This window comes from Oncorhynchus mykiss, chromosome 5, assembly GCF_013265735.2.
Source record: "Oncorhynchus mykiss isolate Arlee chromosome 5, USDA_OmykA_1.1, whole genome shotgun sequence".
NCBI lineage: Eukaryota > Metazoa > Chordata > Actinopteri > Salmoniformes > Salmonidae > Oncorhynchus > Oncorhynchus mykiss.
The window spans coordinates 12,951,646-12,966,876 of NC_048569.1; the positions used below are offsets into that span (position 1 = coordinate 12,951,646).

Here is a 15,231-nt window from a genome sequence, read left to right on the forward strand (position 1 = left end):
TGTTAGCTGTGCCGCTAACAATGGCTTTGTCTTCAACAGAAAGGGGGCGGTGCTATCTTTAACACAGTGAGGACCAAGGCTAACCCGGCCATGAAAACTGTCTATAAGTTTGTAAGTGTCCCTCTATCATGACAATTACACCATGACACTCCCAAAATATTTCACTGTTAACTCTCGCCATATTGCTGCCTCTTTAAAGGGGCCATCTGCAGTTCAAACAATAACAAATTGGTTTTGGTAATCAGCTTAGGGATGTGGCTGGAGAAATGTAACCACTCTCAAATTAATAAACAGCTCTGGATGCATGGACTGACCATCCATGATATTCAAATGATAGTTTTAACCATGTTTTGAAGCTATATAGTGTTTGTTTACAATTACATTGTTTACAAACAATGGCGTAAAACAAGCTTATATTTTGGGATCTGATGGAGTACAAGCGTTGAACTAAGCTCATGAGGCATCTAAGTTATTTTCTTCAAGAATCAATGGTTATATACACTCACCAGCTAGTTTATTAGGTACACCCATCTAGTACTGGGTCGTTCCCCCCTTTGCCTCCAGAACAGCCTGAATTCTTCGGGGCGTGCATTCTCCAAGGTGTCGGAAACGTTCGTTGCTCAATTGGTATCAAGGGACCTAACGTGTGCCAGGAAAACATTCCCCACACCGGTACACCACCTCCACCCGCCTGTACCATTGACACCAGGCAGGAGGGGTCTATGGCGTCATGCTGCTTATGCCAAATCCTGACTTTGACATCAGCATGATGCAATAGTATTCGTCGGATCAGGCAATGTTTTTCCACTCCTCAATTGTTTACTGTTGGTGAATGCGTGCCCACTGGAGCTGCTTCTTCTTGTTTTTAGCTGATCAGAGTGGAACCCGGTGTGGTCGTCTACCGCAAAAGCCCATCCGTGACAAGGACACCACTGTTATTTATTTGTTTGTGGCCCGCCTGTTAGCTTGCACAATTCTTGCCATTTCCCTTCAATATCTCTCATCAACGAGCTGTTTTCGCCCACAGGACTGCTGCTGACTGGATGTTTTTTGTTTTTTGCACCATTGTAGGTAAACCATAGACACTGTCGTGCGTGAAAAGCCTAGCAGGGCGGTCATTTCTGAGATACTGGATCCGGCTCGCCTGACACCTACGATCATATCACGCTCAAAGTCGCTTAAGTCACTCGTTTTGCCCATTCTAACATTCAAACGAACAGTAACTGAACGTCTCTCTACCTGTCTTCCTGCTTTATAAAGCAAGCCACGGCCATGTGACTCACTGTCTGTAGGAAGGGTGTACCTAATAAACTGCCCAGTGAGTGTATGTACAGCGCATTCAGAAAGTATTCAGACACCTTCCCTTTTCCACGTTTACTTGCGTTACAGCCTTATTCTAAAATTGATTCAATTATTTCTTGTCCTCATCAATCAACGCACAATAGCCTATAATGACAAAGCAAAGCAGGTTTTAAAATTGTTTTGCAAATGTATTAAACATAAAAAACAGATACCTTATTTACGTAAGACTCGAAATTGAGCTCAGGTGCTTCCTGTTTCTATTACTCATCCTTGAGATGTTTCAACAACTTGATTGGAGTCCACCTGTGGTAAATTAAATTGATTGGACATGATTTGGAAAGGTACACCTGTCTATATAAGGTCCCACAGTTGACAGTACATGTCATAGCAAATACCAAGCCATGAGGTCAACGGAATTGTCCGATTTTGTCGAGGCACAGATCTGGGAAAGGGTACCAAAACATTTCTGCAGCTTTGAATGTCCCCAAGAACACAGTGGCCTCCATCATTCTTTAATGGAAGAAGTTTGGAACCACCAAGACTCTTCCTAGTTCTGGCATCCTAGCCAAATTGAGCAATCGGGGGAGAAGGGCCTTGTTCAGGGAGGTGACCAAGATCTGACAGAGTCCAAAAATGGATGAAGCAACTGCTGATAGCCCCTTTAAAGGTAGAACGCAAGATGACTCCTGACTTACAGACATCAACAGAAACTAAATCTGCTAAATAACCCTTTGTGTGTTTTCCCTCCAAAGGCTAAAGATCATGCCAGGATGGGGATAAAGGAAGTCAAGAGCCGACTAAAGCAAAAGGTACCTAGTTCTCTGTGTTCAGCGTTTGGGTTTTGTTCATCTTTATCAATGTTTGTCTTTGGTCCAAATCACCGCCTGAAGAACAACTTCACAGAACACAACTGGCACACACACAGACACACACAGACACACACACACAGACACACACACACACACACACACACACACACACACACACACACACATGCACACACAAATGCGCTGCCACTCAATGGACGACAGAATTCACTCACTGATGTTTTTTCCTCTCCCACACCTGGCTGTCACTCTTCCTTCCGCTGTGTGTTTATCTCTCCAACCTGACTCTCTGTTGACCTCTCACCTCTCCAACCTGATCCCCTTAACTTGACCCTCTCAACTTGACCTTCTGTTGACCTCTCAACTTGACCTCTCATCTTGACACTCTCAACTTGATCCTATGTTGACCTCTCACCTCTCAACTTGACCCTCCAACTTGACCATCTTTACATCTTTACAATTCTGCTCCTTCATCTTGGTCCTCTCCCTCTCTCACACCCTTTCTCCAAATATGGCCCTATTCTGTTCCTTAAATCCTCTATCTGACCCTCTAACCCCTATTTGGCCCTCCTTTTATCCTGCTTTGGCCATCCCCTACCCTCGTACCCCTCACCTATGCCCCCCCCCTCCACTATAGCCCTGTAGGGCCTCTTCCCTCGACCTTCCACTCCCCCTCTCCCTGCATGGGGACCATCACCACCACTACCCCCTCCAGCCACGCCAACCTCCTCCGTATTCTTGTGCCCCTCTCCAGGAGCTGGCAGAGAATGGCTACTCCTCGACAGTGGGCACTGGTGGCACAGGAACGGGCACCGGGGAGGAGGGCACCACAGCCGGGTCGCCCACCTCCACAGACGGAAAGGACGGCAGCGCCCGCACCTGGGACGAACGGCGTCCTATCACTGTGCACTTTGGACAGGTGGGTGAAAGGAACAGGAGGGATAGAAAGGGGGGTGAGTTTGAGAGGTCAATGAGGGTGTGTGTGTGTGTGTGTGTGTGTGCGTGTGTGTGTGTGAGACAGAAGGCGTCCTATACTGTAAGTCTGCAAAACCATAAGCAGCATATAAAACCTCATATCTTCAACTGTCTAATCTCTCCTCACTGACTGTCAATCTGTTGGACTGACTGTTTTAATGCTGCTATATTTAGGAATGACATACAGTGCCTTGCGAAAGTATTCGGCCCCCTTGAACTTTGCGACCTTTTGCCACATTTCAGGCTTCAAACATAAAGATATAAAACTGTATTTTTTTGTGAAGAATCAACAACAAGTGGGACACAATCATGAAGTGGAACGACATTTATTGGCTATTTCAAACTTTTTTTAACAAATCAAAAACTGAAAAATTGGGCGTGCAAAATTATTCAGCCCCCTTAAGTTAATACTTTGTAGCGCCACCTTTTGCTGCGATTACAGCTGTAAGTCGCTTGGGGTATGTCTCTATCAGTTTTGCACATCGAGAGACTGACATTTTTTCCCATTCTTCCTGCAAAACAGCTCGAGCTCAGTGAGGTTGGATGGAGAGCATTTGTGAACAGCAGTTTTCAGTTCTTTCCACAGATTCTCGATTGGATTCAGGTCTGGACTTTGACTTGGCCATTCTAACACCTGGATATGTTTATTTTTGAACCATTCCATTGTAGATGTTGCTTTATGTTTTGGATCATTGTCTCGTTGGAAGACAAATCTCCGTCCCAGTCTCAGGTCTTTTGCAGACTCCATCAGGTTCTTCCAGAATGGTCCTGTATTTGGCTCCATCCATCTTCCCATCAATTTTAACCATCTTCCCTGTCCCTGCTGAAGAAAAGCAGGCCCAAACCATGATGCTGCCACCACCATGTTTGACAGTGGGGATGGTGTGTTCAGCTGTGTTGCTTTTACGCCAAACATAACGTTTTGCATTGTTGCCAAAAAAGTTCAATTTTGGTTTCATCTGACCAAAGCACCTTCTTCCACATGTTTGGTGTGTCTCCCAGGTGGCTTGTGGCAAACTTTAAACAACACTTTTTATGGATATCTTTAAGAAATGGCTTTCTTCTTGCCACTCTTCCATAAAGGCCAGATTTGTGCAATATATGACTGATTGTTGTCCTATGGACAGAGTCTCCCACCTCAGCTGTAGATCTCTGCAGTTCATCCAGAGTGATCATGGGCCTCTTGGCTGCATCTCTGATCAGTCTTCTCCTTGTATGAGCTGAAAGTTTAGAGGGACGGCCAGGTTTTGGTAGATTTGCAGTGGTCTGATACTCCTTCCATTTCAATATTATCGCTTGCGCAGTGCTCCTTGGGATGTTTAAAGCTTGGGAAATCTTTTTGTATCCAAATCCGGCTTTAAACTTCTTCACAACAGTATCTCGGACCTGCCTGGTGTGTTCCTTGTTCTTCATGATGCTCTCTGCGCTTTTAACGGACCTCTGAGACTATCACAGTGCAGGTGCATTTATACGGAGACTTGATTACACACAGGTGGATTGTATTTATCATCATTAGTCATTTAGGTCAACATTGGATCATTCAGAGATCCTCACTGAACTTCTGGAGAGAGTTTGCTGCACTGAAAGTAAAGGGGCTGAATAATTTTGCACGCCCAATTTTTCAGTTTTTGATTTGTTAAAAAAGTTTGAAATATCCAAGAAATGTCGTTCCACTTCATGATTGTGTCCCACTTGTTGTTGATTCTTCACAAAAAAAATACAGTTTTATATCTTTATGTTTGAAGCCTGAAATGTGGCAAAAGGTCGCAAAGTTCAAGGGGGCCGAATACTTTCGCAAGGCACTGTATATGCTCCTAAAAAAACACTACTGTCCTATAGTCACAGTTGTTTAAAGAAAAGTCTCCCCCAGTCTTTCCTATTTACAGTCATCGTTATAACTATAGAAATACTGTATATAAATATCTATCTGATTTGCACAGTGTGACTGTCCTTTTGCTACTGTGCTGTCAGTTCTATAATTTTATCACAATCGTTGTTATTGGTTCTCTATCGTTCCATCTCTTTTGTTGCACTCATTCCTTGTCGTTTCTCATGTTTCACACGCTCTATCATGCATGTCTCTGAGTCTCCACTGGCTCTAATCCATCCTTTCAGCCATGTCTCTGAGTCTCCACTCGCTCTGATCCATCCTGTCATCCATGTCACTGAGTCTCCACTGGCTCTAATCCATCCTGTCATCCATGTCACTGAGTCTCCACTGGCTCTAATCCATCCTGTCATCCATGTCTGAGTCTCCACTGGCTCTAATCCATCCTGTCATCCATGTCTCTGAGTCTCCACTCGCTAAACGTAATAATACCATTGGATCTCATTTGTAAACGTAATAATACTATTGGATCTCATTTCTAAATAATACCATTGGATCTCATTTCTAAACGTAATAATACTATTGGATCTCATTTCTAAACAATAATAGCATTGGATCTCAGTTAAACCATTCCACTAGTTAGTGTCTAGCAACCCTAACTAAGCTGGAGTGAAATCAAGTGTAATACATTACAGTCAACATAAAATAAATAAAAAATCAAATCAATACTTAGTCGACATACTCCAAGACATAAAGTGGTGTTAAAGCTTTAAACAAGGAGAAGGTTAAGAGGTACTCTGGTCTGAAAAGCATCTCAACCACTGTCACCCACGTTGTGTCACCATGACCACAGGGGACTCCAAGACACATCACCGTGACGATGGTGACACCACGCTGACAGAGGACCCCGTTCATTATGTCGCTATGGTAACCCCCCCAGTAGCCCTCATGCCTCTGCCTCCTCCGCTGCTATGAAGAGAGAAAAGGGGGGGGGGGGGGGGGGGGGGGAGGTGAGAAGAGAGATGGGAGGGAGATACCGAGAGAGAGAGAGAGAGAGAGAGAGAACGTCGTTGAGGTTTTGCTCCCAGCACCCTCCATCCATCTCTTCCTCTCATTAGAGCGCTGAATAATTAGGACACACACGTCCTCTCTCTTTCTAATATACACACACACCTGTCAGGGCAACATTCGTTAAAAGCATTGTCATCCGCAACGAGGATACAGTGTCAGTTAGCTGAGACTTTGTTCAAGGAGGGCCTAGCAACATCTGTTTTTGTGTTGGTGTGGGTACGTGGTATTGAGTGGAGGGGATGTTGTAGTGGTTGTCTAATGTGGTTGTGTGGTGGGGATTGTCTGGTGTGGTTGTGTGGTGGGGGTTGTCTGGTGTGGTTGTGTGGTGGGGGTTGTCTGGTTTGGTTGTGTGGTGGGGTTTGTCTAATGTGGTTGTGTGGTGGGGGTTGTCTGGTGTGGTTGTGTGGTGGGGGTTGTCTGGTTTGGTTGTGTGGTGGGGGTTGTCTGGTGTGGTTGTGTGGTGGGGGTTGTCTGGTTTGGTTGTGTGGTGGGGGTTGTCTGGTGTGGTTGTGTGGTGGGGGTTGTCTGGTTTGGTTGTGTGGTGGGGGTTGTCTGGTTTGGTTGTGTGGTGGGGGTTGTCTAATGTGGTTGTTTGGTGGGGTTTGTCTAATGTGGTTGTCTGGTTTGGTTGTGTGGTGGGGGTTGTCTGGTGGGGATTGTCTGGTTTGGTTGTGTGGTGGGGGTTGTCTAATATGGTTGTGTGGTGGGGGTTGTCTGGTGGGGGTTGTCTGGTTTGGTTGTGTGGTGGGGGTTGTCTAATATGGTTGTGTGGTGGGGGTTGTCTAATATGGTTGTGTGGTGGGGGTTGTCTGGTATGGTTGTGTGGTGGGGGTTGTCTAATGTGGTTGTGTGGTGGGGGTTGTCTAATGTGGTTGTGTGGTGGGGGTTGTCTAATGTGGTTGTCTGGTTTGGTTGTGTGGTGGGGTTTGTCTGGTTTGGTTGTGTGGTGGGGGTTGTCTGGTGTGGTTGTGTGGTGGGGGTTGTCTGGTTTGGTTGTGTGGTGGGGGTTGTCTGGTTTGGTTGTGTGGTGGGGGTTGTCTGGTGTGGTTGTGTGGTGGGGTTTGTCTAATGTGGTTGTGTGGTGGGGGTTGTCTAATGTGGTTGTCTGGTTTGGTTGTGTGGTGGGGGTTGTCTAATGTGGTTGTCTGGTTTGGTTGTGTGGTGGGGGTTGTCTAATGTGGTTGTCTGGTTTGGTTGTGTGGCGGGGGTTGTCTAATGTGGTTGTGTGGTGGGGGTTGTCTAATGTGGTTGTGTGGCGGGGGTTGTCTAATGTGGTTGTGTGGTGGGGGTTGTCTAATGTGGTTGTGTGGTGGGGGTTGTCTGGTTTGGTTGTGTGGTGGGGGTTGTCTAATGTGGTTGTGTGGTGGGGGTTGTCTAATGTGGTTGTGTGGTGGGGTTGTGTGGTGGGGGTTGTCTAATGTGGTTGTGTGGTGGGGGTTGTCTAATGTGGTTGTGTGGTGGGGGTTGTCTGGTTTGGTTGTGTGGTGGGGGTTGTCTAATGTGGTTGTCTGGTTTGGTTGTGTGGTGGGGGTTGTCTAATGTGGTTGTGTGGTGGGGGTTGTCTAATGTGGTTGTGTGGTTGGGGTTGTGTGGTGGGGGTTGTCGGATGTGGTTGTGTGGTGGGGGTTGTCTGATGTGGTTGTGTGGTGGGGGTTGTCTAATGTGGTTGTGTGGTGGGGGTTGTCTAATGTGGTTGTGTGGTGGGGGTTGTCTAATGTGGTTGTGTGGTGGGGGTTGTCTGGTTTGGTTGTGTGGTGGGGGTTGTCTAATGTGGTTGTGTGGTGGGGGTTGTCTGGTTTGGTTGTGTGGTGGGGGTTGTCTGGTTTGGTTGTGTGGTGGGGGTTGTCTGGTTTGGTTGTGTGGTGGGGGTTGTCTGGTTTGGTTGTGTGGTGGGGGTTGTCTGGTTTGGTTGTGTGGTGGGGGTTGTCTAATGTGGTTGTGTGGTGGGGGTTGTCTGGTTTGGTTGTGTGGTGGGGGTTGTCTAATGTGGTTGTCTGGTTTGGTTGTGTGGTGGGGGTTGTCTAATGTGGTTGTGTGGTGGGGGTTGTCTAATGTGGTTGGGGTTGTGTGGTGGGGGTTGTCGGATGTGGTTGTGTGGTGGGGGTTGTCTGATGTGGTTGTGTGGTGGGGGTTGTCTAATGTGGTTGTGTGGTGGGGGTTGTCTAATGTGGTTGTGTGGTGGGGTTTGTCTGGTGGGGTTGTCTGGTGGGGGTTGTCTGGTGGGGTTGTCTGGTGGGGGTTGTCTGGTGGGGGTTGTCTGGTTTGGTTGTGTGGTGGGAGGTTGTGTGATGGGGTTGTCTGATGTGGTTCTGTGGTGGGGGTTGTGTGGTGGGAGTTGTGTATTGCCAGGCAGAGATGCAGACTAAATAAGGAATATGTGAGATTGTGTCACTCCATCTGAAGATGAAACAAATATGTACATGTAATGTAGTGTGTGTGGGCATGCATATACAGAATGTTTGTGTGTGTACATTATCATATCCCTCCATTGCTATTTATGTGTGTGACCCCTGGGTGTCTCTGGTGCAGCCCCTCCGAGAGCCTCCCCCTCGGCCCCCTCCTCCCAGGCTCCAATGCGGCAACGCGCGGCCCGTGAGTACCTGCCCACTCTACCCCTCTACCTCTAGTCTCTGGCCTTGGCACCTGAGTTTGTGATTTGGAGTTTGTGCTTGTGTGCGTGCGTGCTTATCGACTGGTATACTGTCAGAGTATGCGTCACAGGTATGTTCCATCTATCATGCTGTGCTCTCAGAGGTACAGGGTGACCTTTGAACGACAGGTTGCCTAGCGGTTAGAGCGTTGGGCCATTAACCAAATCCCAGAGCCGGAAAGGTGGAAAAATCAGAGGGGTTGGGTTAAATGTGGAAGACACATTTCAGTTGAAGGCAGTCAGTTGGAAAACTGACTAGGTTTCTTCCTTTCCTTAACCTAACGTTGACTGGAGGGACTAATCCACTCCCATTCATTCACCTGATCTTTCTGCTCTGTTTCAGTGTGTATACCTGAGTTTCCTCCTGTGTGTGTGTGTGTGTGTGTGTGTGACATCTAGTGCACAGCTCTTTAACAGTTACTTAAACTCATGGCTGCTAAGCCACTGTCGTATGTTACACTGGCCTGAGCTATTTCTCTGGAGCTTGTGTAATGCTTCTCTTCACATTTCCCTTCAATCCTATGCCTGGTCCCGAGGACCCACAGGCTTTGGTTCTATCCCAGCGATAACAACCCCCACCACACAACGTCATCGTTCTAAAGATCCTTAAGAAAAGGTGTCATCATTCGTGGAAGAAGAAGAAGATGATGAAGCTCCCCCTATCGCGTGCGCACACACACTCACACACACACTCTCTCACACACCACACCACACACACATAACCCCCCCCCCATGACCTCCCTCCCTGCTCAGGATTAATTAAGCCTTTCACTTTTTACACCCATCCCTCCCTTTCCTCTCTTCTTCCTCCTCTCACTCCCTACCTCGCTATTGTTTCCCCAGTCCCTATTGTTTCCCCGACTCTGTTTCCCAGTCTCTATTGTTTCCCCAGTCTCTATTGTTTCCCAGCCTCTATTGTTTCCCCAGTCTCTATTGTTTCCCAGGCTCTATCTATTGTTTCCCCAGTCTCTATTGTTTCCCAGTCTCTATTGTTTCCCCAGTCTCTATTGATTCCCAGAATCTATAGTTTCCCAGACTCTGTTTCCCAGTCTTTATAGTTTCCCAGACTATATTGTTGCCCAGACTCTATTGTTTCCCAGACTCTATTGTTTCCCAGACTCTGTTTCCCAGTCTCTATAGTTTCACAGACTCTATTGTTTCCCAGACTCTATAGTTTCCCCAGCTCTAGTGTTTCCCAGACTCTATTGTTTCCCTGTCTATATCTACTGTTTCCCAGGCTCTATAGTTTCCCAGTCTCTATTGTTTCCCAGTCTCTATAGTTTCCCAGACTCTATTGTTTCCCAGACTCTATCTATTGTTTCCCAGACTCTGTTTCCCAGTCTTTATAGTTTCCAAGTCTCTATTGTTTCCCAGTCTCTATTGTTACCCCAGTCTCTATTGTTTCCCAGGCTCTATTGTTTCCCACACTCAATCTATTGTTTCCCAGACTATATTGTTTCCCCGGCTCTAGTGTTTCCCAGTCTCTATTGTTTACCAGACTCTATTGTTTACCAGTCTCTATTGTTACCCCAGTCTCTATTGTTTCCACAGTCTCTTTTGTTTCCCAGACTCTATTGTTTCCCTGTCTATATCTATTGTTTCCACGGACTCTATTGTTTCCCAGACTCTATTGTTTCCCTGTCTATATCTATTGTTTCCCAGTCTTTATAGTTTCCCACACTATATTGTGTCCCAGTCTCTTTTGTTTCCCAGTCTCTTTTGTTTCCCAGTCTCTATTGTTTCCCAGTCTCTATAGTTTCCCTGTCTATATCTACTGTTTCCCAGGCTCTAGTGTTTCCCAGTCTCTATAGTTTCCCTGTCTATATCTACTGTTTCCCAGGCTCTATTGTTTCCCAGGCTCTATTGTTTCCCAGACTCTATTGTTTCCCTGTCTATATCTATTGTTTCCAGTCTCTATTGTTTCCCAGTCTCTATAGTTTCCCTGTCTATATTTACTGTTTCCCAGGCTCTATTGTTTTCCAGTCTCTTTTGTTTCCCAGTCTCTATTGTTTCCCAGTCTCTATAGTTTCCCTGTCTATATTTACTGTTTCCCAGGCTCTATTGTTTTCCAGTCTCTTTTGTTTCCCAGTCTCTATTGTTTCCCAGTCTCTATTGTTTCCCAGACTCTATAGTTACCCAGTCTCTATTGTTTCCCAGTCTCTATAGTTTCCCAGACTCTATTGTTTCCCAGACTCTATTGTTTCCCAGACTCTATCTATTGTTTCCAAGACCCTATCTATTGTTTCCCAGTCTCTATAGTTTCCCAGTCTCTATAGTTTCCCAGTCTCTATAGTTTCCCAGTCTCTATAGTTTCCCAGTCTCTATAGTTTCCCAGTCTCTATAGTTTTCCAGTCTCTATAGTTTCCCAGACTATATTGTTTCCCAGTCTCTATAGTTTCCCAGACTCTGTTTCCCAGACTATATTGTTTCCAAGACCCTATCTATTGTTTCCCAGACTCTATAGTTTCCCACACTATATTGTGTCCCAGTCTCTATTGTTTCCCAGTCTCTATAGTTTCCCTGTCTATATCTACTGTTTCCCAGGCTTTAGTGTTTCCCAGTCTCTATAGTTTCCCTGTCTATATCTACTGTTTCCCAGGCTCTATTGTTTCCCAGGCTCTATTGTTTCCCAGTCTCTTTTGTTTCCCAGTCTCTATTGTTTCCCAGACTCTATTGTTTCCCTGTCTATATCTATTGTTTCCACAGACTCTATTGTTTCCCAGACTCTATTGTTTCCCTGTCTATATATATTGTTTCCCGGGCTCTATAGTTTCTCACTCTATAGTTTCCCAGTCTCTATAGTTTCCCAGACTCTATTGTTTCCCAGTCTTTATAGTTTCCCTGTCTATATCTACTGTTTCCCAGGCTCTATAGTTTCCCAGACTCTATTGTTTCCCAGTCTCTTTTGTTTCCCAGTCTCTATAGTTTCCCTGTCTATATCTACTGTTTCCCAGGCTCTATAGTTTCCCAGGCTCTATAGTTTCCCAGACTCTATTGTTTCCCAGTCTCTTTTGTTTCCCAGTCTCTATAGTTTCCCTGTCTATATATACTGTTTCCCAGTCTCTATTGTTTCCCAGTCTCTATAGTTTCCCAGTCTCTATAGTTTCCCAGTCTCTATTGTTTCCCAGTCTCTATAGTTTCCCTGTCTATATCTACTGTTTCCCAGGCTCTATTGTTTCCCAGTCTCTATAGTTTCCCTGTCTATATCTACTGTTTCCCAGGCTCTATTGTTTTCCATTCTCTTTTGTTTCCCAGTCTCTATTGTTTCCCAGTCTCTATTGTTTCCCAGACTCTATAGTTACCCAGTCTCTATTGTTTCCCAGTCTCTATAGTTTCCCAGACTCTATTGTTTCCCAGACTCTATTGTTTCCCAGACTCTATCTATTGTTTCCAAGACCCTATCTATTGTTTCCCAGTCTCTATAGTTTCCCAGTCTCTATAGTTTCCCAGTCTCTATAGTTTCCCAGTCTCTATAGTTTTCCAGTCTCTATAGTTTCCCAGACTATATTGTTTCCCAGTCTCTATAGTTTCCCAGTCTCTATAGTTTTCCAGTCTCTATAGTTTCCCAGACTATATTGTTTCCCAGTCTCTATAGTTTCCCAGACTCTGTTTCCCAGACTATATTGTTTCCAAGACCCTATCTATTGTTTCCCAGACTCTATAGTTTCCCACACTATATTGTGTCCCAGTCTCTATTGTTTCCCAGTCTCTATAGTTTCCCTGTCTATATCTACTGTTTCCCAGGCTTTAGTGTTTCCCAGTCTCTATAGTTTCCCTGTCTATATCTACTGTTTCCCAGGCTCTATTGTTTCCCAGGCTCTTTTGTTTCCCAGTCTCTTTTGTTTCCCAGTCTCTATTGTTTCCCAGACTCTATTGTTTCCCTGTCTATATCTATTGTTTCCACAGACTCTATTGTTTCCCAGACTCTATTGTTTCCCTGTCTATATATATTGTTTCCCGGGCTCTATAGTTTCTCACTCTATAGTTTCCCAGTCTCTATAGTTTCCCAGACTCTATTGTTTCCCAGTCTTTATAGTTTCCCTGTCTATATCTACTGTTTCCCAGGCTCTATAGTTTCCCAGACTCTATTGTTTCCCAGTCTCTTTTGTTTCCCAGTCTCTATAGTTTCCCTGTCTATATCTACTGTTTCCCAGGCTCTATAGTTTCCCAGGCTCTATAGTTTCCCAGACTCTATTGTTTCCCAGTCTCTTTTGTTTCCCAGTCTCTATAGTTTCCCTGTCTATATATACTGTTTCCCAGTCTCTATTGTTTCCCAGTCTCTATAGTTTCCCAGTCTCTATAGTTTCCCAGTCTCTATTGTTTCCCAGTCTCTATAGTTTCCCTGTCTATATCTACTGTTTCCCAGGCTCTATTGTTTCCCAGTCTCTATAGTTTCCCTGTCTATATCTACTGTTTCCCAGGCTCTATTGTTTTCCATTCTCTTTTGTTTCCCAGTCTCTATTGTTTCCCAGTCTCTATTGTTTCCCAGACTCTATAGTTACCCAGTCTCTATTGTTTCCCAGTCTCTATAGTTTCCCAGACTCTATTGTTTCCCAGACTCTATTGTTTCCCAGACTCTATCTATTGTTTCCAAGACCCTATCTATTGTTTCCCAGACTCTGTTTCCCAGACTCTATCTATTGTTTCCAAGACCCTATCTATTGTTTCCCAGTCTCTATAGTTTCCCAGTCTCTATAGTTTCCCAGTCTCTATAGTTTCCCAGTCTCTATAGTTTCCCAGTCTCTATAGTTTTCCAGTCTCTATAGTTTCCCAGACTATATTGTTTCCCAGTCTCTATAGTTTCTCAGACTCTGTTTCCCAGACTATATTGTTTCCAAGACCCTATCTATTGTTTCCCAGACTCTATAGTTTCCCACACTATATTGTGTCCCAGTCTCTTTTGTTTCCCAGTCTCTTTTGTTTCCCAGTCTCTATTGTTTCCCAGTCTCTATAGTTTCCCTGTCTATATCTACTGTTTCCCAGGCTTTAGTGTTTCCCAGTCTCTATAGTTTCCCTGTCTATATCTACTGTTTCCCAGGCTCTATTGTTTCCCCAGGCTCTATTGTTTCCCCGTCTCTTTTGTTTCCCAGTCTCTATTGTTTCCCAGACTCTATTGTTTCCCTGTCTATATCTATTGTTTCCACAGACTCTATTGTTTCCCAGACTCTATTGTTTCCCTGTCTATATATATTGTTTCCCGGGCTCTATAGTTTCTCACTCTATAGTTTCCCAGTCTCTATAGTTTCCCAGACTCTATTGTTTCCCAGTCTTTATAGTTTCCCTGTCTATATCTACTGTTTCCCAGGCTCTATTGTTTTCCATTCTCTTTTGTTTCCCAGTCTCTATTGTTTCCCAGTCTCTATTGTTTCCCAGACTCTATAGTTACCCAGTCTCTATTGTTTCCCAGTCTCTATAGTTTCCCTGTCTATATCTACTGTTTCCCAGGCTCTATTGTTTTCCATTCTCTTTTGTTTCCCAGTCTCTATTGTTTCCCAGTCTCTATTGTTTCCCAGACTCTATAGTTACCCAGTCTCTATTGTTTCCCAGTCTCTATAGTTTCCCAGACTCTATTGTTTCCCAGACTCTATTGTTTCCCAGACTCTATCTATTGTTTCCAAGACCCTATCTATTGTTTCCCAGTCTCTATTGTTTCCCAGTCTCTATAGTTTCCCAGTCTCTATAGTTTCCCAGTCTCTATAGTTTCCCAGTCTCTATAGTTTCCCAGTCTCTATAGTTTTCCAGTCTCTATAGTTTCCCAGACTATATTGTTTCCCAGTCTCTATAGTTTCCCAGACTCTGTTTCCCAGACTATATTGTTTCCAAGACCCTATCTATTGTTTCCCAGACTCTATAGTTTCCCACACTATATTGTGTCCCAGTCTCTATTGTTTCCCAGTCTCTATAGTTTCCCTGTCTATATCTACTGTTTCCCAGGCTTTAGTGTTTCCCAGTCTCTATAGTTTCCCTGTCTATATCTACTGTTTCCCAGGCTCTATTGTTTCCCAGGCTCTATTGTTTCCCAGTCTCTTTTGTTTCCCAGTCTCTATTGTTTCCCAGACTCTATTGTTTCCCTGTCTATATCTATTGTTTCCACAGACTCTATTGTTTCCCAGACTCTATTGTTTCCCTGTCTATATATATTGTTTCCCGGGCTCTATAGTTTCTCACTCTATAGTTTCCCAGTCTCTATAGTTTCCCAGACTCTATTGTTTCCCAGTCTTTATAGTTTCCCTGTCTATATCTACTGTTTCCCAGGCTCTATAGTTTCCCAGACTCTATTGTTTCCCAGTCTCTTTTGTTTCCCAGTCTCTATAGTTTCCCTGTCTATATCTACTGTTTCCCAGGCTCTATAGTTTCCCAGGCTCTATAGTTTCCCAGACTCTATTGTTTCCCAGTCTCTTTTGTTTCCCAGTCTCTATAGTTTCCCTGTCTATATATACTGTTTCCCAGTCTCTATTGTTTCCCAGTCTCTATAGTTTCCCAGTCTCTATAGTTTCCCAGTCTCTATTGTTTCCCAGTCTCTATAGTTTCCCTGTCTATATCTACTGTTTCCCAGGCTCTATTGTTTCCCAGTCTCT

General features: G+C 44.7%; 1 protein-coding gene across 5 annotated transcripts in view; it reads left to right on the top strand.

The window, feature by feature from the left end:
- The window catches only part of LOC110523223 (DENN/MADD domain containing 1A), a 175,508-nt gene that overhangs the window by 148,814 nt on the left and 11,463 nt on the right, over window positions 1-15,231 (top strand). For 3 of the 5 annotated variants that reach the window (XM_036976817.1, XM_036976815.1, XM_036976818.1), the window contains 4 exons: window positions 40-111; window positions 2,055-2,111; window positions 2,884-3,048; window positions 8,533-8,595. In XM_036976817.1, the coding sequence (XP_036832712.1) occupies window positions 40-111; window positions 2,055-2,111; window positions 2,884-3,048; window positions 8,533-8,595 (357 nt within the window). The remainder of the gene's footprint in view (window positions 1-39; window positions 112-2,054; window positions 2,112-2,883; window positions 3,049-8,532; window positions 8,596-15,231) is intronic. The other 2 variants (XM_036976816.1, XM_036976819.1) reach the window with 1 other exon arrangement.